This window comes from Sylvia atricapilla, chromosome 27 (genome assembly GCF_009819655.1).
Source record: "Sylvia atricapilla isolate bSylAtr1 chromosome 27, bSylAtr1.pri, whole genome shotgun sequence".
Taxonomy (NCBI): Eukaryota; Metazoa; Chordata; class Aves; order Passeriformes; family Sylviidae; genus Sylvia; species Sylvia atricapilla.
Window position 1 is genome coordinate 4,973,571 of NC_089166.1, and position 26,578 is coordinate 5,000,148.

Sequence of the window (26,578 nt, forward strand, 5' to 3'; positions counted from 1 at the left end):
CCTAGCTCTTTAGCTTTCTGCTCCACCCTACCACCTGGACTCAAAGACCCTATGATTCACAGGGTTTCAGTACTGCTTGTAATGGTTCTCCCAGCTGGGTACTGTGGGTGCCATTCTCCCATGGCAGCAGTGATGCTGCACTTAGCTGGACATAGGGTGAGCACAGTTCTGCCCATGCTGGTTGGGAGGGACAAAGGGGAGATGTTGGGGCTGGAGGTGGGCATGGTGCCTGAGAGCTGCTGTATGTGGCCCTGCAGGACTGTGAAGCCAGTGGTGGACAACAGCTGCTCAAATGTGGCTGTCTGCATGACAGAGCTGATATTTCCACCCACAGATGGCATTTGCGGGAGGTTTGTAGTTATTCTTAGGAAAGGAAGATGCCCCCCTCAGCCTGCCCAGTCTTTTACTAAGACTTTTATTCTTAGTTTTTAACTAAGGGAATACTTTTTAAACTGCATCAAGGAAGAGTAAGAAGGGAAAAAAATCAAACATGGTGACAGAAGACAACAGAGTTGAATAAATTTGAAATTATCTTATGTTGAATTAACTTTGAAAGCATGTGAACCACCATTTCCTTTGCTTTTTGACCCCTTACAACTTTGAAAAGGGCACCCCTTCAGAACATGACACCCCTGCAGAACAAGACTGCAGACCCTGGGGATGTCTGCAGATCCCAAGGCAGGTTTTTCTCCTCCAGAGCAGGGTTAGCAGGATGTCTTTCATAACTTTCAGTTACTAACATCCTTGATTAAGTTTTATCATGGTTCTTGGACACTTGGGTTTTCAGTCTATCAAAATCACAGAACTCTTGTACTCATATCCTTCCTGCTGATAGTAGAAGCCTGTATTACTTATTAGATTGATCAATTTTCTGCCTTTCAGGCAGAACCTTCAGTTCTGTGTCTTCAATTTCTTCTTTCCACTATTTCCAGGCTTCCCATGATGAGTAAAAGTATTGCACCTTCCCTTCATCTTTCTTTACATGCTCAGGTGTGCTCTGGGCAATGATCTCCAATCCTTTTCCAGTTTACAGGCAATTGGCTTTCTTATCAATGACAAGCCAGTCATTGATAGGAAACAGTGATAACTGTTTCACTCTGGGTTAAATTCTTGCTGCATTTCTTCCATTCCTCTTTCTCTCTCCAGACTACTCATAAATTTATTACAAAGCTGAGTGCATTGATGAGCCATTGACACTATTCAGGTCACATGTTCCTGATGAAACATACAGATACAATGTTTCCCTCCTCATGCTGTAGCAGTACTATATGATCCTGGCCCACTGGATTCATTAAATATCCTTGTAAAAATACATTTAAAACAGACCTGCTTTTCAACATTCTTGCTTGAAGATAATCATTCTCCTTACCCACACCACAAATTGCTTCTCTCCCCAGCTGAAAAACCAGCAGTTTTTAGACTCCCTGGTTTGTAATTAAAAGAACCAACCACCCAGCAAAACCTGCCTTAAAATGAATTAAATGAATTATAAAACAGCTTTCTCTCTGCAGTATCTGATCCTGTGCCTGTCCAACTGCTTGGACCAAGATTAGAGTCCTACCAAACCAAATCTGAGATCTAAGAGTAATCAATCTGTTTTGCAATAAATAAGGCAAGAATTCACAAATTTTTTCCTCATTATTTTCAATTTTCTCCCAATACAGTTTTACATACGAAGCAGTTTACTCACTTGTGTAGATGATTAGACAGAAAAAAGGGGGATCATCATCACAATCTCTATGTACTTTGCCACAACGCAATGTCTCTTTTAATTCTAATTTCCAATTCAGTATCAGGATTAGTTCAAATAATTTAATTATTCCTCCATATGCCTTACCAGAACAACAGAGGATGGACTTCAACTGAAAATATACACCAAAGGGAAATGGAAGAAAAATGCAATTAAAAGATCAATTAACATTCCAGACACTTTTTTTTTGTTGAAACATCAACTTGCATCTTTCATAAGAAGAACAGCTGGGAGCTCCTCCAGCACAGAAAGCATGTCCCAAATGCTTAGGCTCCCCATGCAGCCCAGGATGGCTCGAAGGCAAGAGATGGAATTCAGCACATCTTCACAGAGGTCTGACATACAGCATCAGGACACCCAGAAACATTTAAAAGAAAATTTAAAGAAACATTTTAAAGAAAAGAAAAATTAAAAATCCCTGATGGTGCTGCTAACAAGCTTATTTGATGGCAGCTTCAATCCATCACAGGTCTCTTGACAATTAAGTACAATTATTCCTAAAGGCAAACAGAATGCAGTATCTCCAGCATCTCTGTTGGGAAGGGGATCAGAACTGAAGGAACATGGACTGACAAAAAAGGAGTTTGACACTAGGATCTGCAGAGCCAGATATGATAGCTAATCTTTATAGCAGCAAGGTTCAAGTTGCTCCATCCACAGACTAAGGCCAAAGAATGATGGCACAGTAACATAAGAGTGGTTAGGGCCAACTGGAAATTACAAACCTCTTCTCCTGTGCACTCTCAAAAGATCATTTGTGTTTCAAAGAGCCTGTTTAGTTCTCCTTGGAGGCTTGGGGATTTTTTTTGTGGTTTTGGTTTTGTTTTTAATGGGTAAATGCCATAGCTTATTATATTAAGATTATTGCTTATGTTGTCTTCCCAAGTTCAATTTTCTTCTGGATGGCACGTGCTGAGTGATAGATTCAAGGAGTCAATGAACCTGCACCTAACAGGAAAAACCAAATGGAATGAAGCCAGACATGCCTCAAAGAGACAAACAACTCCCAAGGAAAGAAACACAAACCAGCTGTCAGAGTAAAGGAATCCCAGGTCCACCACAGAAAAAGGTTCTCCCACTGCTGCTCAGAATAATAAAGTCCTCATCTCCTCAGGACAGACAAGACCCAGCCTGCAGGACAGAGGTGATGCATGCTTCTCTAGAGAAGACCCCTTTTTCAGAAGTAAAGAGACAGGCTGAGTCATGTGTGTTTACTGATGACTGAGAAGAGTTTGGAGAGGAAGCTGATGTGGAGGGCTTTAGGCCACATTGTTGCCTTGACTCAGCTTGCAAAGGGAAGTTTCCCATTCTTGTTCATTTCACAGCAACATTAAAAGCACCAGATGCTGCCCTCGAGGGATGCCCTTACTGGAGATGGCAATGTAAACCCACCAGACAAAAACCATACAAACCGCTGCCTTTAATTCTTCTGCAGTATTTCCCCCAAACCTCTCAAGCCCTGAAGAAGCCTATTCATTCAGTGCTGCTTGTGACCACAGAAAAACTCACAATGGGTCTACTGTACCAAACTCCAGACAACCAAGGTTTTCACAGGACTGGAACCTGCGCTCCTGCTAGGAGTGAACACAAAGGCTGCTAGGAGCCTTTTTTCAATGATTCAATTTATAAAGCTTCATATTCTTTCCTTTATTTGAAACATCAGTCAAAGGAATTAAGTAAATTATTTCTTGGTTGTATACAAAGACATACATTTCAATATGATACAAAGCATTGCAGCTAAAATGGGAATTGAATATCTTTTGTTATTACTATATATAGGGAATTACTGGACTAAATATGTGTTCTTTGAGTAATACTTCAGGTAACTCCTGTGTTGGTTGTTTTTCCGTGGAATTATCTGTACTTGTGGAATCAATTCGATACTGTTACATGAACACTCTTACAGAGGTGACTTTAGAATAGCACAGAATCATCTAGGTTGGAAAAGACCCCTAAGGTCACAGCGTCCAATTGTCCCCAGCATTGCCAAGTCCACGCTAAACCACATCCTTAGTGTCATATCTACATGTCTTTTAGATTCCTCCAGATAGGGTGACTCTACCACTGCCCTGGCCAGCCAGTGCCATGGCTGGACAATCCTTTCCCATTATGAAATTTTTTTTCCCCTTATACCAATCTAAGCCTCTCCTGGTGTAACTTGAGGCCATTTGCTTTTGTCCTGTCCCTGTTAGAAGAAGAGACTGACCCTCACCTGGCTCCAACCTCCTTTCATGTAGTTGTAAAGAAGGTCCCTCTTGAGCTTCTTTTTCTCCAGGCTGAGCACTCCCATCTGCTCCTCATTAGACCTACATTCCAGTTCCTTCCCCAGCTCCATTTTCCTTCTCTGGACTCGCTGCAGCACCTCAATGTCTCACTTGTCATGAAGGGTCCAGAACTGAACCCAGGATTCAAGGACACATCACTAGAGTGTAGCAGGGGACAGTCACTGCCCTGGTCCTGTTGGGCACACTATTGCTGGTACAAGTAATCGGCCTTATTGGCCACCACTTGATTTGATCTCTAGAATACAGAAGATTCTGAGCATGTTGTATGGCAGCAAAAATGAATTGGCTGTCAAACCTAGTCAGCATGAAAGGGCACTTCAATTTGTCATGAAAGTAATATTGAATGATTTTTCAAATCAGGGAGATGAATAGGATAAAATTTAATGTAGACAGAAATTCTGTTTAAAGTATCAGGTTAACTGAGGACTGTGACACTTCAGATGATGAGAAAATGTTGCAGATAAAGGTATGATGTTACAGGTATGTGATACAGATGTTATGTGATACAGAAACTGGCTTCTCGCGGTCCCTGATGACATCTTCAGGCTGGCCCTTAAAACCTGTATCTCTGACTATGAGCACCCTGGATTACTACCTGGAGAGCATGGCTGGACCAAGGCTGCTCCCAATGCACAAAGCTGAACAGATACTGATTAGCTATTCCAGATGCCAGCAGAGTGAAGTGCAGATATGCAGATGGATCTGCAGGAACAGCCTCTCCTCACAAGACCCCATCTAGTTCTTGCATTACATTAACTGAAGCTCCTATGTCTGGGAGCACAGTTTGATATCTCTAAGATAGATATTACACTCATGGCAACCTGGGTTCACAGATTTTACTAGCTTTGGTTCCACATGAAAACAACTATCTGCTTACAGACCAAGCTGGCCAAGATGCTTTCATATGGTCTGTGAAGAACAGCTTTGTTTGAAAATAAAATGTCCTGTAGAGCAGCAAAATGAAATATGACAGGTCTACAGGTCTAATGAAATGAAATGCTGTAATAGGTCTACATAATCTACAGCATCTTGTAAGCCTCCAGTGGTAATTTCAGTCTGATGCCACTCCTGTGGCTCTGCAGAACATGCTGTATTGCTTCCTGAATGCTGAAATCATCTCTCTTCATTGAACAGGGATTTTATTACTAGACATGCAGACTTTAGAAGGCGTAAGACAGTAAATGTTTACACTTTTGAAAGCAAAATGATTGAAAGGTACAATACCTGTAAATATGCCTCCAACAATGGCACAAACTCCAGTGAGAAAGTGAGTAAAGGACCTAGAATTTGAACAACCAGCATGAATTCAGATACCAATGTCACGTGTGTAACAAGTAACTAATAATTATAATAATGTTCATCATACCATGTAAGTATGCATTACCTAAATATTCATAGCTGACAATTCTCAGATTAAAGAATTAATTAACCCTATTTGCTAGAGAATGGAGTTTTCACTGTTACTTTTAGTCAGAAGCACTAAGAGGAAGTACTGAATTTATAAACTTGTAAGATGGGCTTTTAATCCTTAAGACATTATTCATTCCTACCCAGTGAGAATGCACAGCAGGGTCATGTAATACAGTAACTAAATCCCTAAGCACATGTTAATACATTTCTGTCCCCCATTATGAACCTCAAAGATGGGACAGCTACAAGCCCTTCCTTTCCCCTGCAGTTGCATGCTAGCCATTGATGCAGAGAGAAGAAGAGGTTCCAAACTGGCTGCAAGATGTAGAAAAGCTATAGCAAATGCTATAAGGAACCAGTCGGGACTGTGTGGGTGCTGCTGGTAAATGAGTATGCCCTGTAAATCTAATCTTCCCATCAGAAGGCTGAACCAAGAACACTATATCACACATCTATTCCTTGCACCACTTTCCTTTTCCATTGACACTGGATTACAATGCTTCACACAGTCACAGGAAAAAACCAATCCCTACCCGGGGTTCACATGGAAAGGAAGGGCATCAGTGAGCACCTCTTCCTCTCCACTGGCAGGGGAGGAGTTTGGATGAATTGCAGCATTTGCACTGTCATGTCTAAGTAAGCATGAAGTTTCAAGCTATGCAAGATGACAAAATCAATGAAGGATGAACGAAATAGAATGAAATGTCTCTTACCTGTGTTTCTCTGTCAGCTTCACCATCATGGGTGAAAGCTCATACAGCACAATGACACCAGGCAGACCCTGGTCTCCCAGTAGCCCATTTGCTATTTTCTCATGTTGTGTAACTGAGAACTGGTTAGTTCTTACCACCTACCAGGAAACAAACACAGCAAACACTGTTTTGCTAACAGGGCATAGGAAAGACTACTAAAACATGAGTTCAATGAACCACATCAGCATAGCCTGCCCATGCGGGCAGCCTGACAGTGGTTAGAAAGAGTCATGAAGAGCTTTGTCAAGATCAAGTATTTGCTATCAGGTCTATTTTTACTGTAGGCTACCAGTTAAAGCCGCAGCTAGCCCATAGAATAAGGAATGCATGACACCCAGGCAGGACTATTTGGTCTCTGCTGGCATAGAATGGTATAAGCTGGCCCTGTCATCCCAGAGTCTGTCATCCTCTATGAAAATGCAGTCCTGCTAAGCATGCTTCAGGAGACAGCACTGATGGCAGAAAGCCGTAAATAATCAAGCATAGAGGCAGGAGAGTGGAGCAAGACAGAGATAGCCTATCTTCACATAAATGAAGGTCACCATCCAGCATTCTTCTGTGCCCTGCCATTCTTCTACATGTCATTCATACTAGTCCTATTCTTAGAGCAATTAAACTGGGTTCTGTAAAATGAAATTACATTCTATCATCCCTACAAAGTTATCTGACACAAATTACAATCCAAGCTGATTGTATCCTGGTTTCTTTACCAAATTCCACACTTCAGAGTTCCAAGTACTGAATGTACAGTACAGCCCCTGATATATCTGGCAACACCTCTGGATCCACAGTTACTGTCAGCATCAAGAATATGAGGAGAAAGTGAAGGCTTTCACTTGTCAAAGTAACAGGGAAAAAGGTACTTACTTCACCATCACTTTCCTATACACAGTGAGGACCACTTTGACAAAATACTGAAACATCATGGAAGCTATAAGCAAAGACAAGGAGAGACAAAATTAATATCCAGTAATAAGCTGGAAACTTTTCACTGACAGGTGAGGTAGACACAATTTGGTTTTGTTCAGCTTGTCAGGGAATGTCTTTCGGCATGACAGCTGCTGGAGGTCTTCAAGGAGAGTAAAGCTAATGTCTGAAATGTGTCTTCCTTTTGCCAAAGTGAATCTCATTTCTGCTCCAACCAAAATCAAAACTCATGCCATTTTAGCCTTGACTAAACGGAAAATCTACAAACTTGCTATAGCTTTACCAGTAAAGCTTCTTGCAAATTTGATTCTAGTCCAGGAAAATTTCTTATTTTTAACAACACAGCCCTAAGAAAACATATTCAGTTCTAAATGAGTACCTCATATCAACTTCATTTAACATCACAGCTTATTCCTGCAGAAGCATGGCATTTATTGTATAAGAAAATTAAAAGGAAGATCTGGACCAATGGAGAAAAATTAGAAGAACCCTTTCTGTTGCCTCAGACCAGCCTGTTCCTTCAGTTCTTTTAAGGATAACATAATGCAAGAAAAAAACTATTTTCTATGAAATTCCCTAGAGAAGATTATTCATCCCTTTCTACAGCAGAAGTAATTCTTGCATATGGTATCTTTAGTTGCAATAAACATAAATTTGACCTGCAATCTACTGCTCCTACTTCTTTACTGGAGCATGTCCTCAGAACGAATTCTTCAAGAATTTACCAACTGGTTCCCTGAGGCTCAGGATGAAAAGCTGGAGCTTATGCAGAAATTTACCAGTGAGCTACAGGTTCTCCCTCTCAGACAGTTTGTTACTCCACAGAATAACTACAGCAACATAAGTGTATTGAACATTACAACGCCTTTGAATTTTCTGTATTTTTTTTAAATGCCATCCTCTGATTTGGGTACAAGGATCAAAATCAATGGTAGAAAACTTAAAGGAATGGACTTAGGCAGGATTAACAATCCTATCACCACTTCAAAGCAAATGACTTCTTTCTCCAAGCTTTATTACATACAGCTCCAACTACCTTCAAAGACAAACTCTTCAGACCTCAGTGGATCTAAAAAAAAAAAAACAACTCTGCAGTGGCATGTAAAGGACCTTTCATAGAAAAGCAGGTTTGTGGAAATAAAATCCTGTACAGCAGCAGCATGAGGAAAAACCTGTTTTTCATTCTCAAGCCAGCAAATCTGGAGCTATCTAGAAAAGATCAGCAATATTTCAACTTCATTGCAGCTTTTCAAGCTGTTGGGTATGTCAAGGCCAGGTAGACACCACAGCTCTCCGGCAACTACCAATTAGGCCTTTTTTCTCTACCACGCATCTTCTGGTTCTCTCTCACTGCATGCAGTAGTTAGGAAGGGCCCTTCTTGAGCTATATCAGAGGTAGGCCTTTAATAATGATGTGCTGTACCTGCTGCTGTGCATCCACAAACACTGAACAGAGATATCTTTCAGAAACACCACAGAATCCAAACGTTGGCAGATTTCTTCCAGGTGAATGGAGACAGCTGCTCCACAAACAGCACAACGTGGAGGAGTCACATTTTACATAACTCTGACAGGGTTTTTGTTAAAATTTGGAACTTTGGTCCTGATCTCTTCTAACTTATTAATACAGACACTTAAAAAGAGACTTCTTTCAGCTGGCTTTTACCTTGCTGTGCAATGACGGCTGTCCCATCCAGAGGATTCACAATGCCTGGATAATCCCTTCCAAATGAGAGATGTTTGATATAGTGCGTCATATTGATCTGAAATGGAAATGCTAATAACTTAAACCTGCACAACACATGAAGAGTAAGGTAAGAAGCCTGAAGTTCATTATTTGTATATTTTTCTGAGTGTGGCTCTATAATAGACAGGCGCTCCCTTCCTCTGTGCACCCTAATGGTAAACTCCAAAACATTTGCTTTTCTTTTTTATTCATAGGAGATTTCAAGACAAGGAATTTCTCCTTCTTCTGCCCGAAATCTTCAGATCTTGGTGCCCTTTCCTCCCATTTACAGAGCAGGCCCTCCCACCCATTCCTCTCCCTGCCATAAGAGCACATGCTATCAGCTGCCTTGGAGGAATAAGTTTGAGCATCATCTGCTTTTCTGCCAGCACAAGGTAAATTCCAACAGATCCAGAAGCAGTTGTGACAGTATCAACCTTAAGAAACTGTGAAGCATAAAGGAGAAAGGCAGGCTCAGGAAGAGAGGCACAGGCTTGACAACCAGCATGCAAACGTCACAGAATGCATTTCAGAACCCTCTGTGAAAGCAGGACCCAGGTTCTGCTAAGACTCATAAAGCCAAATCTGCAGCAATTTAGGATCTTATTGTGGCAATGGGAGAGAAATGCAGAAGGAAAATAGACTAAGAGAACTAGAACACTGCTTTAGGAACACTTACATTATCAAGTCCGAAGCTCTGCAGATCGTGAACTGTAATATAAAAATAGTTAACAATATAGCTCACATTGTCATAACAATAATATCTGTCTACCATATTCTAGCAATAAGGGAGCTCCAGTCATTTCCATCACAATCTAAAATGTCAAGAAAATGCCTGGGTTTCTGTCTTGCTTGCATACCAGGGTGTGTGAAAGATGAAACTGCTGTAACACCCCTCCCTGACAAGAACCACTGCTAGAATGAAGGTAAGTAAATTTAATTTGGGGTTATTTCAGATTAGGTATTCAGTCTTCATCTGCGTGTATTATTTATCTAGGGCAAAAATAAGATCCCAGAGGCCGGAAAGGAAAGCTTTGCTGTTAGCCACACATAACTCCTCTCACTAGTGTAAAATACAGCAGTATTGTAAACACTCTGCCTAAGCAGATTATTTGCAAACCACAGAGAGGGCTGCAGTGACTGTCACCAGTGGTGTGATTTGGGAGAATTTGGCCTGTCCCATCTCTGCTCTTCCACATATAGCAATGTGACAATGCTGGCAGCACCACACACCCCGAGAAGGCATCTGCCAGAGATATGGGCAATTGGAGGCAATGGATATCTCTTAAATGACTTTATGCAATACCAGAAGCATCAGTTTCAGGATGAAAATATAAATTGAAACTCTGTTTCAGTTTCACTCCTACCAGGTTTATCTGAAGTCACACAATCAACAAAGAAGCCAGAGGTTCTGGTCATTTTAACAGGCAAATTCATGTGCTCAGGAAGGCAGACCTCACCTTTCACTTCAGCAAAGTGAAACATAGTTCAGTAATTGTGGGCTATTACTTTAGAAGCTAATGGAGACAGATCACCAAGTGTCGCTACATTATTAACAAAGATTAAAAATGCTGCTCCCTTGAGAGCCTAGCACAAGACAAGCTGCTGTGTTGATTTGGCACACCCTGGCTTCTGGTAGCAAGGAAGGGCCACAGGAGTAGCTTCTGTGAGAAGCTGCTAGGAGCTTCCACCATTTGTGACAGAGCAAATTTCTGAGAGCTCTGAAGATGGACATGCTGCTGGGCCAATCAGAGAGGTTGGTAATGCCTCTGTGATGACTTAAGAAGAAAATCAAATCAGTGTGCATGCAGTTTTTTCTAGGGGTGGTGAGGCACCACAGCTGCTGCCATCCTGGCGCAGAGTGTGGCGAGCCTTGAGTGCCTAGTCACCCCTAGCCAGCCGTGCTCCAGGAGCAGGGCAGGGGCAGGGGCAGTGGCAGCAGCTTCTCCTTCCCAGCACTCCACATCAAGAGGTGTTAAATAGCGCCAGCACCATGGTAGCTGCCACTGTCCACTTGGTGGTGGAAGGGCTACATGGCTGGCAGCAGAAATATGGTGAGAGACTCTCCAGCACAGAACTTAGATGAGATCGACCTCTTGGAGCTGCAGGATTCTGCAAGAATCTCTGAATTAGCACAACTTGTTATCAAAAGTAGTTATGAGCAGCAGTTTTTCTTCTAGTCAGAGAAGAGGAAGTGAGGACATGTGAGGGAGAACAAGGTGACACCAAGGTCAGTGGAAAAAGAGGGGGAGGAGGTGCTAAAAGTGTCAAAGCCAAGATTCCTCTTCAAGCCATGGTGAGGACTACGGTGAAACAAACTGTCCCCTGTGATATATGAAGTCCATGGAGGATGCAGAGATCCATTCGCAGCCCATGAGAGAAGTGCTCATGCCAGAGTGGGTGGATGCCAGAGAAAGTTGTGATCCAGTGGGAGATCCGAATAGAGAGAGAGAGGACCTGTGCTTCCAGAGACAGAGAAAGAGAGTCCTTGAAGCAGAATTCCTTAGAGATAGAGGGCATGATTTATATCTGGAGTGAAACTTGAGCAATTCCAGGCTGGGCCCTTCGGCCTGCAGGCCCTGTGAGCCCCTGAGCCCGCAGTATCTGCAGGCCTCAGTGACGCAGTTAGAAATTCATAGTTGTAGCGTAGCAGAAAAACTCACAGCTTATATTAAGGTGTTCTGGGAAGTAATGGGTTTCTAAATGTAGAGTTGTAGTCTTAACACTGGAGCCACCTTAGGATTTAGATAAATAAGGATTGTCTGCATTTTTTGTATATCCTGTAACTATTAACTATGTAGAAAACCTATATAACTCACTGCAGGCTGAGAATAAACTGGAATTCGACATGGACGCCATATCAGTGTAGATGTGTCGTCTGTTCTGTCCGATCTCCTATTAGTCAGGGACCCTGCTACAGGTCCTTGCTTCCAACCTAGAACAGCCCATCCTTAGAAGACCTGCATCTGGTGGATGAGTGGCACGCCACAATAGTTTTGCGAAGACTGTTTGTCCGTGGGAGGGACTCAAGCCATAGCAGAGGAAGGACTTCTCTTCCTGAGCAAACATAGAAAGATCTCAGGTGATGAACTGACCAAAACCCCTACACCCTCCCTCCCTGCACTGTCAGTGGGAAAGACGGAACAGTTGGGGGGAAAAAAGGTTTTTTAAAGGCTTATTTTAATTCTCATTATTTTTCTCTGACTCTGTTAATAATAAATTTACTTTATACCTTAAATTTTAACCTGTTTTGCCCTTCCAAGTCCTGATGTCAACTCATGAGCCCTTCATTAATTTTTTTCCCCTCTCTGCCCAGCTGAGAGCAAGAGAGAGTGAGCAAACAACTTTCATGGGTGCCTGGCATTTGGCCAGTAGCAAACCACAACAGCTGCAAAGCTAAAGATCTGATTTTGAACTAGCCTCTCCTTTAAAACATTTACTTGAGTGTGTTATGAACTCTTTCTCTTCAATTAACATTTTTCAGTAACCACCAGAAGCTGTACTTGTATCTATATAAAACTCTTACTAAACCCAAAGAGATATGCATGCAAAACAGAGAATGTACAGTTTGAAAAGGAAATGCTAACCTCAAACTACACTCCTCCTAAGGCCCTGATGTAGGGAGAGGTCCTTGCATTTCGCAGCTAAATGCCCAGAGACTAAGGCTGCAGTACTCAGAATTAAGGCAATGGTTATGCATTTCAAAGAGCTCAGAGCTCCACTGGCTTCAGATACTCCTTTTGCTGTCTCTGACTGGAGCGCAGACCTGTCACCTGCCACTAGCATAGCGACAGCACACAGGCTTGTGTGCCTGTGCTGACAACTGTATCAATGAACTTTAAAAAAGAAATTCCTAGTCAAAATTTGGAAGTATATGTGATGGTGGGCAGGGGAAGGAAACGAAAGGAAAAGTGGCCCTGGCATGATGCTATGCTGTTTTTCTTAACAGTTACCAGCAACAACAGACTGTTTCATGTTGCACTATTATTTGCACTTAAGTCAAGAGCTCTGTGGCTTAGCTGCCAGTGAAGTGTCAAGTCTTGCTGCCTTTTATACAGACACTAGCAGGCTAACCTTCATTTATAACAAATGAGAGACCCTGGCTCTAGTGAGTCTGCATTTAAACTGGAGCTACTTGATTATCCTTGTGGATCCCTTCTAACTCAGGATATTCTATGATTTCATACCACTGAAGAAATAAAACTTACTTTTTCCTGCCAGCTTTTGCTCCCACAGCTCATTCCTATCCCATCCCACCTTTCAGTTATGAGCCATCTCAGACTGTAAGAGTCTGAAATGCAAGTCTTGCTTTATGTGAGGCTATTCTTCGTGTCAGAACAGCTCCAAAGTAAGGTTAATCCCACAACAGAACTGGTACAGTGATGCACAGAGAGGCACAGGGATGATCCTCCTAGTAACTGTGCTCCTAGAATCTTTTGCAGGATTATGGTGTTTATCAGATTTATAACCTGGGTAGTCACATGTGTTGGTCCATGTGAAGTTGTACTAAGACTAGTGAGCATGACAAAGCTTACAGGAATAACACAGTACCAGAGACATCCCAGGACACCACTTGAGAAGGACCATATATTAACTAACATGTTACACTAGATTTACATTGTGTGTGACCCCTATTAATAGTTATGGCTATTGAAAACAAAACGTCCCCAGAGTGCTCTGCTATGCCTTCCACAACCAAGTAGCTTTTATAAAACTCACCAGTAAGTGATTTACAACTCTGCAGTAGAGCAGTTCAGTTTCTAAAGCAGTCTTCCATCAGCCTACAGGTTTATTTCTCCTTGATCACTGATGATTATGCTAAGCACATATGTACATACATTGCAGATACATGTTTACCGTAACATAAACCAGCAGGCTTTTTAGCTGGCTAAGATAAGGAACAGGACAAGGAAGCAGAACAGAAGACTTTTACAAGACTGTCTGCTAGGACCAAAGACCGTTATTACTGAAGAAACAAACACATTTCTTTGTTTCCTTAATCACACCTAACAGGCAAAATAAAGATACCAGTTAAACATCTTAAGTTTGTCAAGAACTCTGCCTGCTTTATAGAACCAAGCGTTCTTTGTGGCTTTTGTAGCACAGTTTTAACAACCACTGTCTGTCTGAAGAACTCTCCCCATCCTGCATTTCTGACTTCAACAATCACAAGGCCTCCTTGGACCTCAAAATTCAGTCCTTAACCCCAAAAGGGGATTAAAAGAACTTACATCCATTCAACGACTCTGTCAATAAACATGTGAAGGTTCCAAGAATCCAAAGACTGGCCCCCCAAAGACATTGCTCCAAGGTGAGATAGGACATCACTTTTCAAACTGGGGATTAGTTTTATAGGGGAAAATATCTTACAGGAGCACAGTGGCACGAAGATGGAAGTGGCATTAAGATGTGCTGTGAAGAGGGGAATGAGACAGGGAGCAACACAGAAAATGTTGCAGCTAGGAGGAGTGAGCAAAGCTGGGGGTCCCAGCCCTCTGCAAGATGTTACTGACTTGAAATACCACATCTCAACCTGCAACTGCCATGATTACCCTCAGAAAAATCCAGTGGTTTGCTAACCTTTGTAAAAGTTCCTACAAACCACTCACAGATCAGCTGGCTTAGTACATGAATTTTCAAGAGATATTCTCTAAGGTATTGTACAAATGAGTTTAAGTGAGATAATTCTCTCATCTGACTTGAAAAGGCAGAAGTTGCTCTAACATGTCAGCACGTTCCACTCAAGCACATTAGCTGCACGGTGCAGCTAACATTTACCAAAACATTATCTCCAACATGAAGATATTAAAATCATTTAAGACAAAGATTCTCAACCTTTTCCACCTCGTTTATCACAGAAGAATGATCTGGCATAGCCCTCATTTTAGCTTCCTGTAAAGCTCAAATCCCAGTCTAGATCAACAGCTCCTTCCAAAGGAGATTTATGGGCTCTCAGCAAATAACAAAAATTATGTTAGTTTGTAGTTCTGAGGAAAAAAAAAGATACAACATCTAATCTCAACAGCATGCACTGGCAAAACAAGCAGAGTAGGAGAGAAAAGAGCAATGTTCACATCGTTACAAAGAAATGATAAAGAGATTCAGGTAGACTAGCATTTAAAGTTCATATCAAAAAGGAGATGAGTAGCATCTGTGCTAGTGTGCTTTCTAGGCCATATAAAATGACCCCCTAGACAGCTAAAGGACTGATACATGGTCAAGCAATCATTTAAAGTGTAACAGAGAACTCAAAATGCAGTAATTAATCACCGCAGGGAAAAACACGGTGGGATGTGCATACATGTTAATTGAGCTCCAAAGCAGCATGCCAAACAATAATACTGGTTATATTTAGATTCTTTTCCAGTCATAAGGTAAGAGAGGTCATTTTAGGAGCAAAGCTATTTAGAAATGTACTCAAGGTTTATATTTACAACATATTAACATTCAAAGATCGGTAACAGGTTTTTTACTCTTAATCAGTCCTGTGCTATTTTCATCTCACCTGATGCACAGAGAAAATGACAAACCACGAGGCTGGTTTTGCTCATTCTGTTGCAGGATCCTGACAAAGGTGAATACCAAGAAGGATTGGGGGCAAGGGAATTGTATGTTTGAACAGTGTATCTCAAAGGAGGTTAAGTAAACTCCTTTTTTGTTTGTTTCAAAATCTTATTCATTTGTATTCAACATTGTGCAATATATATATTTAACACTAATCAGTAACTATCATAGACTTACAGGGCCTTATAATCTTATGAGCCTCTGAATTCTTCCCACAGCAATTCTGATCCCCTCTGCCACATCTCTGCTGGTGCTTCTGCAACAGCAGGATTTTTGGTATGAAGGAAAGGCCGCTCCAGAGGGCTACTTAACAAATGTTAAACATTCCAAACAACTTGTACAACTTGAGTTCTGATGGATGATAGTGAAGTGACAGATGCAAGTGCCATCACTGTTGTCTCCAAAACAGACTTGATATAACTTGAAAACAGTTTGTCCACCATATAAATGTGTGAGACCTTGCATCTTCCAGCACCAAGACAACCAAACTCTGATAAGACGCCACTAGCGTAAAAAGAAAAGTCCTCAGCAATGCTGAGGATAAGTAAGACTCTCAGTGTTCAGTATTCAGCATGAGGATAAAAACAGTTCCCTAACAGACACTACTCTGGGACACAAGTTAGAATGAGCTCATACATTCCTCTTCTATGGCAGGAATGGTGTACAGGTGATCAGAGAATTTGGATCTCCTCCACACTGAACTGGTGTCCTGATGGAGACTGAGTCCCATGTCATTTTTTTTCAAGTATTGTTGCTGTGCAGGAGAAGAAGTCAGATAAGCAACTGCTACTTGTAGAGATCTGTGCAATACTAACAGGCCCACAACTAGTTGAGCTATAGGACAGGAACAAAGAAGGAGGCTGCAATCTCTGCAGAGAAAAAGAAGTTAGTATCACTTGCTCTTGGCTGATACTGAGAAGGTGCCAAGGGACTTGAAAAATGACAACCAGTCTGCAAAGACTTGGTATTTTTTCACGACTCAGTAATCAAAACACTAAAAAGTATGTAAAATAAGAGAGGCTATTTGGGGTCATCCACACTGTCTAGGGATGAGTTCAAATAGTTTCTGGCTGTCAATCTCTAGCAGAGAAAGAAACAAGCCCTTCCTTAAATACATAAGAAGAACATTAATGAAGATATACAACTGACCAGTGGATCTGACTCTTAGAGCTAACAAAGCTTCACACCCTTCTAAGCAAAGCTTGGTGGCTCCAAGTAGGCAGCTCCTTTTCCAAGACCTTCATCATCCCAAAGAGCAGCTTACCTGATTTTTCCCTTCCACAGTCATCACCAAAAAGAGGATGAAAACAAGCAGTAATCTCTCAAAACCAGCATTCTCAAAGATAATTTTTTCCTCCAGCTGACATGTAGGGTGTAAGAAAACCACAGCATTTGGGCCACATACAGACTGCTTCAATCACAGAAATTGTCAGTCATTGAGAGTGTGTCTTCAGGATGCTGGAGGCTGTCTTTGCAGATACAAAATTGAAAGAGAAAACTTCACTAAAACCTGAAGCACACTGCATAACCCAAACATAAAATCTCAGTTTAGGATTCAAAGCCTAAAAAGATATAACTGTAAAGCAACTCCAGTCTCAGCAACAACCAAATGAATAAGAAACAGTTTGAGGCTGTGCTGCTTAAAAACAGAAGACTCTAAGTATCAGTAATGTTGACTCTGGCCTCCCTTAATGCAGATAGTGCCAAAACTACTAGTTCAGTGTTAACAATTCTGACTGGAAGTGTTTCAGTCCTCCTCACAATCTCTTTCGATCCTCCTCCTAAATGATCTGGGATTTTTCTGTGCAACTGAAAAACAACTGACCATTTACAGCCAGTATGACATTCCAGAGCTGGGGGCCTTCTCTGACACTGACAATGTCACATCATGGTGCAAGCCTTAAAGTGACCAATTTTAAATTTTCAAATAACTTGGGATGAAAGCAGCATCACTATTTCATTCAAAAGCAACACATTTCCAAAGGTTCAGCTTGGATTCTCAGGGAACATGGGATGTGATGAACAGAGATGGAGAGTACCTGTCCAAGAAGTTCAAATACTGTATTTATGCACTTGCTAATAGGCAATTAATCATTTAGATAGCACGAAGATGTATGATCAGCCATGTGCATATCCTAGACAGGACAATTCTGATGACCTGAGATTAGGAATGAGTAGCAATACACACTAAAACATACAGTAATAGTGAAAACTAGGTAAAATACTACCTCTAGTAGAAAAGTGCTCAGCCTCTAATGGAGAGCTGAGAACACAGACCTTATGCAAATAAAGTTATATATAACTGAAGTTAAATAACTAAACAGAAATAAAATTGCACCTTATACAATGCTGTCATGTGTGTCAGCCCCTCTATTGTACTTTATAAAATAAAGCCATTTCAACTTGCTTCTCCACAGGAAAGAAGTTACAGTTTCAAGATGATAATACCAAGCACAGGACAAAAGTTCAGAAGCTCAGATCAGGAATATATTTGCAGTCAGATCTACAAAGTGCCACTTAATAGGACCCTTGGCACTGTCACAGTGATGCCCATCCCCATTTCCTGGCTGGAGATCTATAATACAACAGGAACCCTCAGCAACAGAAGAGAGGAACAGTACAAGAAACTGAAAAGCTGATATCCAAGCTTCAGTATTTCAACGCCACCACAAAATAAAATTCAACCATCAGCCGTACAAACATGGCACAGACTCCAATGGGAGGCAAGAATAATGGTGCAGTAGACTGAACTTTCCACTGTACTGATATTCTTCACCCCCATATTCTCTAACGATTCGTATTAGTAGGGAAGAGAAGGAAGAAGCAAAAATACTGTCAGTCATTAAAGTTCTGCATCAAGTAGGTCTATTAAAATTATTTTGTGAATTGTTAATGTGATTTCCAACAACAACAGTCTGGAATATTCTGACTTCTCTTAGATGTTCAACTTCATCCTGCATGACATTCTGTTAAGTGGATTAACAGGACTGCATGTTAATGCGGACCTTACTGAAGGAATCAAACACCACAAATACCTAAGTTCTTGTCTAGAACTATGATTCAAATGAGGTAAGAGTTCCGGAAATATCTCACAGAACTCTGTCCTCTAATACTAGTGAAATTCTTTATCTGTAATTAAAGGGAGAGAAAACAAAGAATTACAAAGAAAGGTCACAGCGAGTCATGTACAAGAAAACAACCATGCTCTGAGCAGTCCGTTTTCCTTATGGGTCTGGAAAAATTCCTTGTTTGTTGGCTAGTGACATGAAAACACTGCAAAGGAAAAGGCTGGGTAAAAGGAAAATCATACTTTACACATAACTAGGAAAGTAAGAGAGAACAGAAGGAAGAAAATCATACTTACTGCATCTCATGCTTAGCCTGGACCTTAATTCTGGATGCAGTCTGGTACCTTCAGACAGAGCTGAACTGAAAGAGGTTCAGAGAAATCCTGCAAGGAAGCTCAGAGCTCAAATGGCTTCCACAAATGACCAGCTTCATAAGCTGTGACTCTTCAGCAGGGAAAGATTCACCCTGAGCCCTGCTCTTTTTCCACAGACGAAGAGGAGGCCATCAGATACAGCCAGTGGGAACAAGCAAATGACGTGGATGAGGTTGGCAGTAACTGCACTACCGTTTTGGTTTTTATCTGTGTATGTTCCGACTGAATTTTTAATTCAGCTATGCAGCACTTCTGGAGGACATGGAATTAAGAGAGTATCCTGACCTTATTCCCTCCTCTCTGTACACAAAGTACATCCTCTGAGGCAGCCAGCCTGCATTCCTGTTACAGAGACATGTAATACAGAGATGCCTCTCCTTAACATGTATGCTTGTGACTTTGTTGATCCTGGCTGTTGTACGGTTGCAGTTGTCATGATAGTTTAAGCACAAAAAGTAGGTTTTGCCACAATAAGTGAAATACTTTCTTTATTACTAAAAATCAGTATTGTGGGGAAACCAGTCTCTTTTCATTATTGCTGTTTGTACAAATGTGCTGCTTCTGTGCTCAAAAGTTTGTCTGTTTTTCTACAAATACACCAGTTACTCTCACCAAGCACATTCATATTCTCCCCTAACCTTAACTTCAGTGGTACAGATTAAATTGAAGTGAGTTATAGAAGGAAAAATACTGATTTGATGTGTTGACTCTTCACTGGATAAGGAACTGGTCGGATGATCACATCCAAAGGATAGTGGTCAATGGCTCAATACAGAGATGAAGTAAAAAGTGGGGTGTATGTTAGGACCAGTACTGTTTAATACCTTCATCAATGACACTGACAGTGGAATTGAGTGGACCTCAGACTGCTTACAGATAATAACAAGCTGAGTAATGAGGTTTACGTGCTTGAGGGACAGGATGCCATCCAGAGGAACGCGTACAAACTTAAGAAGACGGGGAGAGTGAACTTCATGAGGTTTAACATAACCAAGTTAAGGTCATTAAAGGTGCTGCACCTGGGTCAGGGCAACCCCCAGTACCAACACAGGCTGGGGATGAACAAGTCAAGATCAGCCCAGAGGAGATGGAATTGGGGGTGTTAGTGGATGAGAAGCTTAATACGACCTGGCCATATGCACTGGCAGTCCAGAAACCACTTGTAAATTGAGTTCATTCCAAGCAGCATGGGCAGCAGGTGAGGGGGAGGACTCTCCGTCTCTATTCCACTTAGCTAAGACCACATCTGCAGAGATGCCTCCAGCTCTGGGATCCCCAGCACAGGAAAGATGTGGACCCGCCGGAGTGAGTCCAGAAGAGCCCACAAAGATGCTCCAAGGGCTGGAGCACTTCAGCTATGGAGAGAGGCTAGGAGAGGCTGGAGAAGAGAAGGCTCTGGGCAGACTTGAGAGACCCTTCCAATATTTAAATGGAACTATAAGAAAGATGGAAACAGACATTTTAATAAGGCCTGCCACAACAGGACAAGGAGCAATGCTTTTAAACTAAAAAAGTGCAAATTCAGACTAGATATAAGAAACTGTATATGTTGAAGGTGATGAGGGATTTACACAGGTTGCCTAGAGAGCTGGTGGATGCCCAGTCCCTGGGAATATTCAAGGCCAGGCTGGACGGGGCTCTTAGTAACCTGCTCTAGTGGAAGGTGTCCTTGCTCATTGTAGGGAGGTTGGACTACATGACCTTTAAGGTCTCTTTCAACTCAAACCATTTAATGATTTTGTAAACTACCACTGTTATTCTGGCCGTGCTATATTTATATATATACTCAAGAAAGTCCTTCACAGCTTTAATTTTACTCTGAAACTCATGCATAGAGAAAAATATCCCTTCCAGAGCTACCGGTAGTCAGGTTCTGGACTGAAACTTTACCTGAGGTTGCTGGCAGAGCAACAAAGTTTTGCTGAACTGAGAGACTGCCCAGAAATATTCTCTGCCAAGTTCTTCCACACTCACATGGCAGCAGTCCTAGAAACTAGTTTTCTGTTTGTCCATGATAGTTCTAAACCAATGTAACAAAACTTCAACAATGTCCTCCCCACTGAAGCAGTGATATTGTTTACTACAGACAGCATCACTGTAATGTGAAGATATTAAAGAAAATGGTCAGGCACACTTGAAACCAAAAGATTCAATAAGGAGGAAAAGCAAATACTTTACCATGTACATGAGACTGTTGAAAACTTTTTCCTGGTGCAAAGTGGAAATTTCCAGCTACCTGCAGGAGAGAGTAACCTTCATTAAATGGTCTGAGTCTATGTAAGTAAAGCAGTTGTACTGGTGTTTGGATTTTTGAGACTTGTTTACACATGACAGACACCAACCAACCAATTTTCACAGGTGACAGTAGAAGCACACATTATCCTAAGAGAGGTATGAATTTCCATGTTCATTACAGGCAGTGATGCTGGAAGCTATAACTAAACACTGACACCATAAATACTGATAAATACTGATACTGATTGTGGATAACAGTTGTTGCAGATTATTTAGTAAACATAAAAATGAGAAGAAGGAAGAATTAACTCCAAGTAGGGAACTGTCGGGTCCTTCAGAAAATACAAAACAGTTTCAAAGAAAAGGAGAGGAGGAAAGTTAGAGTGAACACTGTAAGAAAACACTTAAAACAAGAATCAGCAGTGATCCAATGTATACACCCATGAAAGTAACAGCATGCAAAAATAAAGCACTTAACCTACCAAATCCCCCTCTCAGAACAACCCAACCCCCAAAAAATATGGGGAAAAAAAAATATATCTGTAAAATTTCATCCTGGACTCTGAAAGGGGTATAGATACTAGGTGCCAATCCTCCCTGACACTTGCTAGCAATCATATACACTCTGTCCCAAAAGATGTGAATGTTCCAAGCTCTATATGTACCATATTACATCTTCAATGCCTAGGCAAACCTATCCTTTATGTTAACTGTAGACCTGTTGAGAATGAAGATGGGCAAAATTGAAAGTGCCTAAAAAAAGGCCCCAGAAACCTCCCCAGTGACACTCACACTTGGACGAGTACATCCAGTACTCCCCTTCTTGCTCATCATATATTGTGAGAGAGGGTCCCATAACAGTTCCATACCTATGATTATGCTCAAATCACAATGTCTGGATTTGTGAGTACAAGGTCTACTTTCTAGAAATAAAGACTGTGTTCTCTAGGAAGAATACACAAGGAAAAAAAAAAAAAAAAGAATTTGAAGTTAAAAAAATAGCCTGAGTCTGACTTCTTCTAGAAGGTACTTGGGTATGCAATCTGTGTGTTTGTGGGGGTAACCTAATTACCTGGTAACACAGTAACATAGTTACCTGGGGCATCTTGTGCATTTTCATACATCACTTGCAAAAATCACCTCTCTGAGCATTTTCAGCCTTGACAACCAACTCCAACAGCCTTGTTTCCACTGTTTTTCTAAAGGAGGGTAACATTTCACTCTCTCCAACACCTCTGCAGGCGAGCTGTTGGCTACTGCTATCTCCAGCACGTGCTTGCAGCTTCTGATTTACAACTGAAAGGGCAGGCGAAACAATTCAAGCTCAAAGAAGCTCTCTTCGCCTCCAGAAATCTTAGCAAAAAAGACTCCACGTGGGTGGAAAAGGCAAACTTCCCCAGCTACCATGACTTCCTACCAGCCCACAAACACAAACCAGAATTAGCCTCTTTCCCACTGCTCTTCCTGACTGTACTCCTGAATCCCATGACAAGCACAAGATGCTGCTGATCCAGAGATTATTTAAGCACCTAAAGCTGGAAAATGAGAGGAATTCCCCAACTCTGCCTTTTCACAGTTCTTACCATCATGCAGCAGGTTCACAGCAAAAGCTCTCTCTCACCTTGTTGACCTCTAGGAAACCATACACTTGGCAGCCCTCATTCTTCTGCTCTTGCATTTTCTGGCTAAACCCTTCCCTCTTGCACTGCTCTATGCTATCTGGGTTCTTGAAGGCCCAGCCTCGCCGCCTGTATGCTTCTCTGACATCGTCACAAGTGTTACAACACCTGCAAAAAGCACAAGAACCATCTTACCATCTTTATAATTAAGAAGAGATTCTCCAGCTCAGGACTTGAATCCTTGACGGATTCTTCCTCAACAAAGCAACAACACAAACATTGGGGTCTGGACTCTGAAAAGCGGGCCTAATGCTCCTGAATGAGAATGAGCATCTTGATGCTCCTTTTGAGGTTTGGATGCATGCTGTTTGAGTTCAGGACTGGAGTCTGAAGAGGGCTGTGCCTGGCCATTTACAGACCCATAGCAGCCCTTGGCAAAGAGATTTGCCACAAAAACAACATCAGTGTCCCACAATTATGAGCAGTCTGGAACTTCCTCATGTGAAGAAAGCATCTGCCTGCTTCTATTGCTCCTTTCCTCTGTTTTTAGGAAAAGACATTGGACTAAAGGGGTGCTTAACTGCAAACTTTCTTCATACTTTTCTAACTGTTGATAATACCTTGGTTACCAGAAAAAAACCCAGGGTTTTTTCTGTGGTTTCATGTTTTGCTGGACATGTTGAAGGAATTCTTGCTGTTGAAGGCAGCAATTATGAAACTCTCAAGATGAAAACATCTCTGGGAAAGGACACAACAGATGGGACAAACCAAGTTGCCACTGAGCCAAAAATAGCCAAGATTAGTCCAGAACCTATATGGAGTATCATGGATCCATTCTTACAGTAATTTCCTGTTAGGAGGAATGAGAAATACAGAGACATCTGTAGTTTGTGTGAGCCAGAGATGTCTAGTCTTTGCTCCTGTAAGGATGCAATGCCAGCAGCAGAAGAAGGCAAGGCCAGGGCATAACCAGGTTTTACGTCAAGATAGCTCACATAACAATGAAATTGTTTATACACCTCTGCTCTGGACACCAAACAAACACAGAAAATCTCTTTGTCTGCTGAGATACAATTTTTGTACAGCTTAAACAGGCATGTCGACAATCCAAACAACGTACAGATGCACCTTTTCAACAATCTTGACTGCAGCTTCCAAATGTATAGCCAACCCCAACAGCTCTTACCACTGAACATGTGCCTAAGAGCAGGATTTCATTGCACAGACCTTCACAGACATTTGGAAAAAAAATGCATATAACATACCTGGATTCAAGTGCTAAGAAGATAGGAAAAAAGGTGTAAAGGTTACCGAATGTCATCTGACTCTGCCCCATAACAGCTCTCGCAGCGATCAACATCCAAAGAATTTGGATCAAACACTTTTTCTTCTTCTTTTCCCAGCTCTAAGACAAAAGAAGATTCAAAGTGATGAGACACATCTAGAAACTCTGTCTTGTACTCTTGACTGTTCCACACACAATGTGCCGCTGCACATCTTGCACCCAACACCCACCTCAAATGGTATGTATGTAGCCTGCTGAGGTGTGAATAAGACCAACAAGGAGCATAGTATTTGTCCTCTCAAGAACAGCCTTCATGGAAAGAACTGGCTATCTGTAAGCCTTGCTGGAGCATCAGACATTACTTGCATAAAGGCATTGCTAAAATATGTCTTCAGTAGACCCAATCAGTACATTACGAGTGATACAGGACCTGCTTCACAACATGTAGAATAGTTTTTGTCCCCAGACAATAATTTGTAAAGTCACAACCTGTGGTAGCTGCTAAGTGACACAATGGTAAGAACACTATCACCACACTCCTACAACAACTGGAGAAACCCTTGTGCCTGCCAATTGTTCAGCTCTTGGCTTAGTTTAGCCTTTCAACATCGACAACAGAAATGTTAAATCTAAACTGATATAAGCTAAAATGTGGTCATGTTGATACGCAGAACTACACTGACTCCCAGAACTACACTGACTCCCAGAAAAATAATAACTAACTCATATTTTGGAAAGGAAAAGCCAGAACAGTATTACTGTGCGACTGAAATGCTTTGTCAGAATTTTTTCTGGTTTGTATCAAGAAAAAGATGAGTCATAACATGTAAAAAATGTAGAGAAGAGGTTCATGTAGCTGAGGATCACTTATTCCAGCTTGCAAACAGTAGACCAACTCACATATATTGATCAGGTGTGCATGAACACACACAAAGTTAATCGAGTAAGGTGAAAATTTAGGCTTAAAGGTTAAGTCACTGAAGCCTTCCCTAGAGAAAGGCTCTTTCCCTGACCACACAGTCCTATTTGTTCACCCACCATGATTTAAAGATACAACCAAAGCCAAGTTTTGCAAGAACAGCTGCTTGATTTCTAATCCCCAAACACTGTGCAGCTTTATTCCTCAAATGCAGTGATGGGTCTCTCTCATAATTTCAGAGGGACCAGGGAAAGACTTCCTTGCAAAAGTACTGATGTAAGAGTAGTTTAATAGATCTGCCTGCTACAAGGTTGTAGCATTAAATCTGTTCAATGTATTAAATCTATTCAAGATTTGTGGCACTTAAACACTCTACAGCTGTCACTTGCCCCCACGAATCTCAAAACAGGCAGACAGTGGAAAGACTAACAGAGCATCCACCCAGGACAGGCAGAACAGCATCTTACCATGTCTCTCAGCTTCTGGAGTTACACGATTGCCAGCTTTATCCAAACGTTGTTTAAACAGATTGTGCTCTACATCCAGCTGCTGCTCTCCTGCTACATCCATTGCATCAATGCTCAAATCTGAAACCAGCGCGCAAGGAAAGTGATCTATAAACATACATTTGTTATGGGCACACTGAGCCTCTTGAGTCCCTGCCAAGGATGAAAATTATCATCAGCATTCAGAATGCTTACTCACAAGCACAAGGCATATGTGGAAAAATAACATCTACATTGATCTTCAATTTATCTCCCCTTGATTTGTCAACATACAATTCTGGATGAACCTGGGAACAAAGGAAAAACAGAGTCCCATTTTACTTGGAAGCAAATCAAAATGCTTCTTTCCCTCAGTTCTGTGGCCCAGCAGCTGATCTTTAAGACAGAACTGATTTGCCAGACAGCTGAGGCACTGCCATACACAGCCCAGCGTATGCCATTTACAATGCTGTTAAGTAACTGAGAGATCTCTGAACGTGGGGAGGGAAAAGGGGCTCAGCGCTTGCTTCTCCTTCTTTCCCTTCTTGGCATGGCATGTGGCGTGGCGTGGCATGGCATGGCTGCTCGCAGGCGGCAAGACGTTGCACTGTGCAGGCGGGACGCCACATGCATGGGAGGGCAGCCCGCTCCCACCGCCGCGGCGACAGGCCAGGGCACAAAAAACCACCGCGAAGCGCGGGTCTATGGGTGGCGAAGCTGCTGCCTGGGCAGCCCAGGGGGGCGGCCTGGAGGGGGCAGAGGTGAGGGCCCACCGATCGCCCTGAAGGGTTGTCCGCCGCGAGTGGGAGGCAGTACCGGGGGGGATGAGCCCGCCTCATCGGTGGTAGTTACCTCCTTGGTGAGGTAGTACTGCAGCTCCGAGAAGAAAAGCAGCACCATGATGAGCCCGCTAACAGCCGTCACTGCCGGGGAGACGAGAACCACTGTCAGCCCCGCCGCAACCCGCTCGCCGCCGCCCCGAGCTGCTGACGAGCGCCGGTCCACTAAGGTCCCCCGGCCACTCGCAGCGCCCACCTCCCCCCCCCCCCCTTCCCCCCCCCCGCTCACCCAGCGCTCCTCCGCACGTCTTGACCCGAAAATCTTCCAGGGTTTTAGGAAACGCGTCGAACCGCTTAAGACGCCACAACGACTCCATGACGCCGCGCGGCCCGGAACCGA

General features: G+C 42.2%; 1 protein-coding gene across 1 annotated transcript; it reads right to left on the minus strand.

Annotated features, from left to right (window-relative positions):
- Positions 1–512: 512 nt before the first annotated feature.
- LOC136372378 (endoplasmic reticulum-Golgi intermediate compartment protein 3-like) lies at positions 513–26,578 on the minus strand. Its single transcript, XM_066336975.1, is given in 14 exon segments — positions 513–2,698; positions 5,260–5,315; positions 6,159–6,295; positions 7,065–7,075; positions 7,078–7,128; positions 8,791–8,887; positions 9,530–9,561; positions 21,035–21,092; positions 22,713–22,878; positions 24,022–24,115; positions 25,382–25,501; positions 25,620–25,707; positions 26,252–26,322; positions 26,468–26,578. Coding segments are annotated over 14 exon segments (1,149 nt in total). The 5' UTR covers positions 26,556–26,578; the 3' UTR covers positions 513–2,618.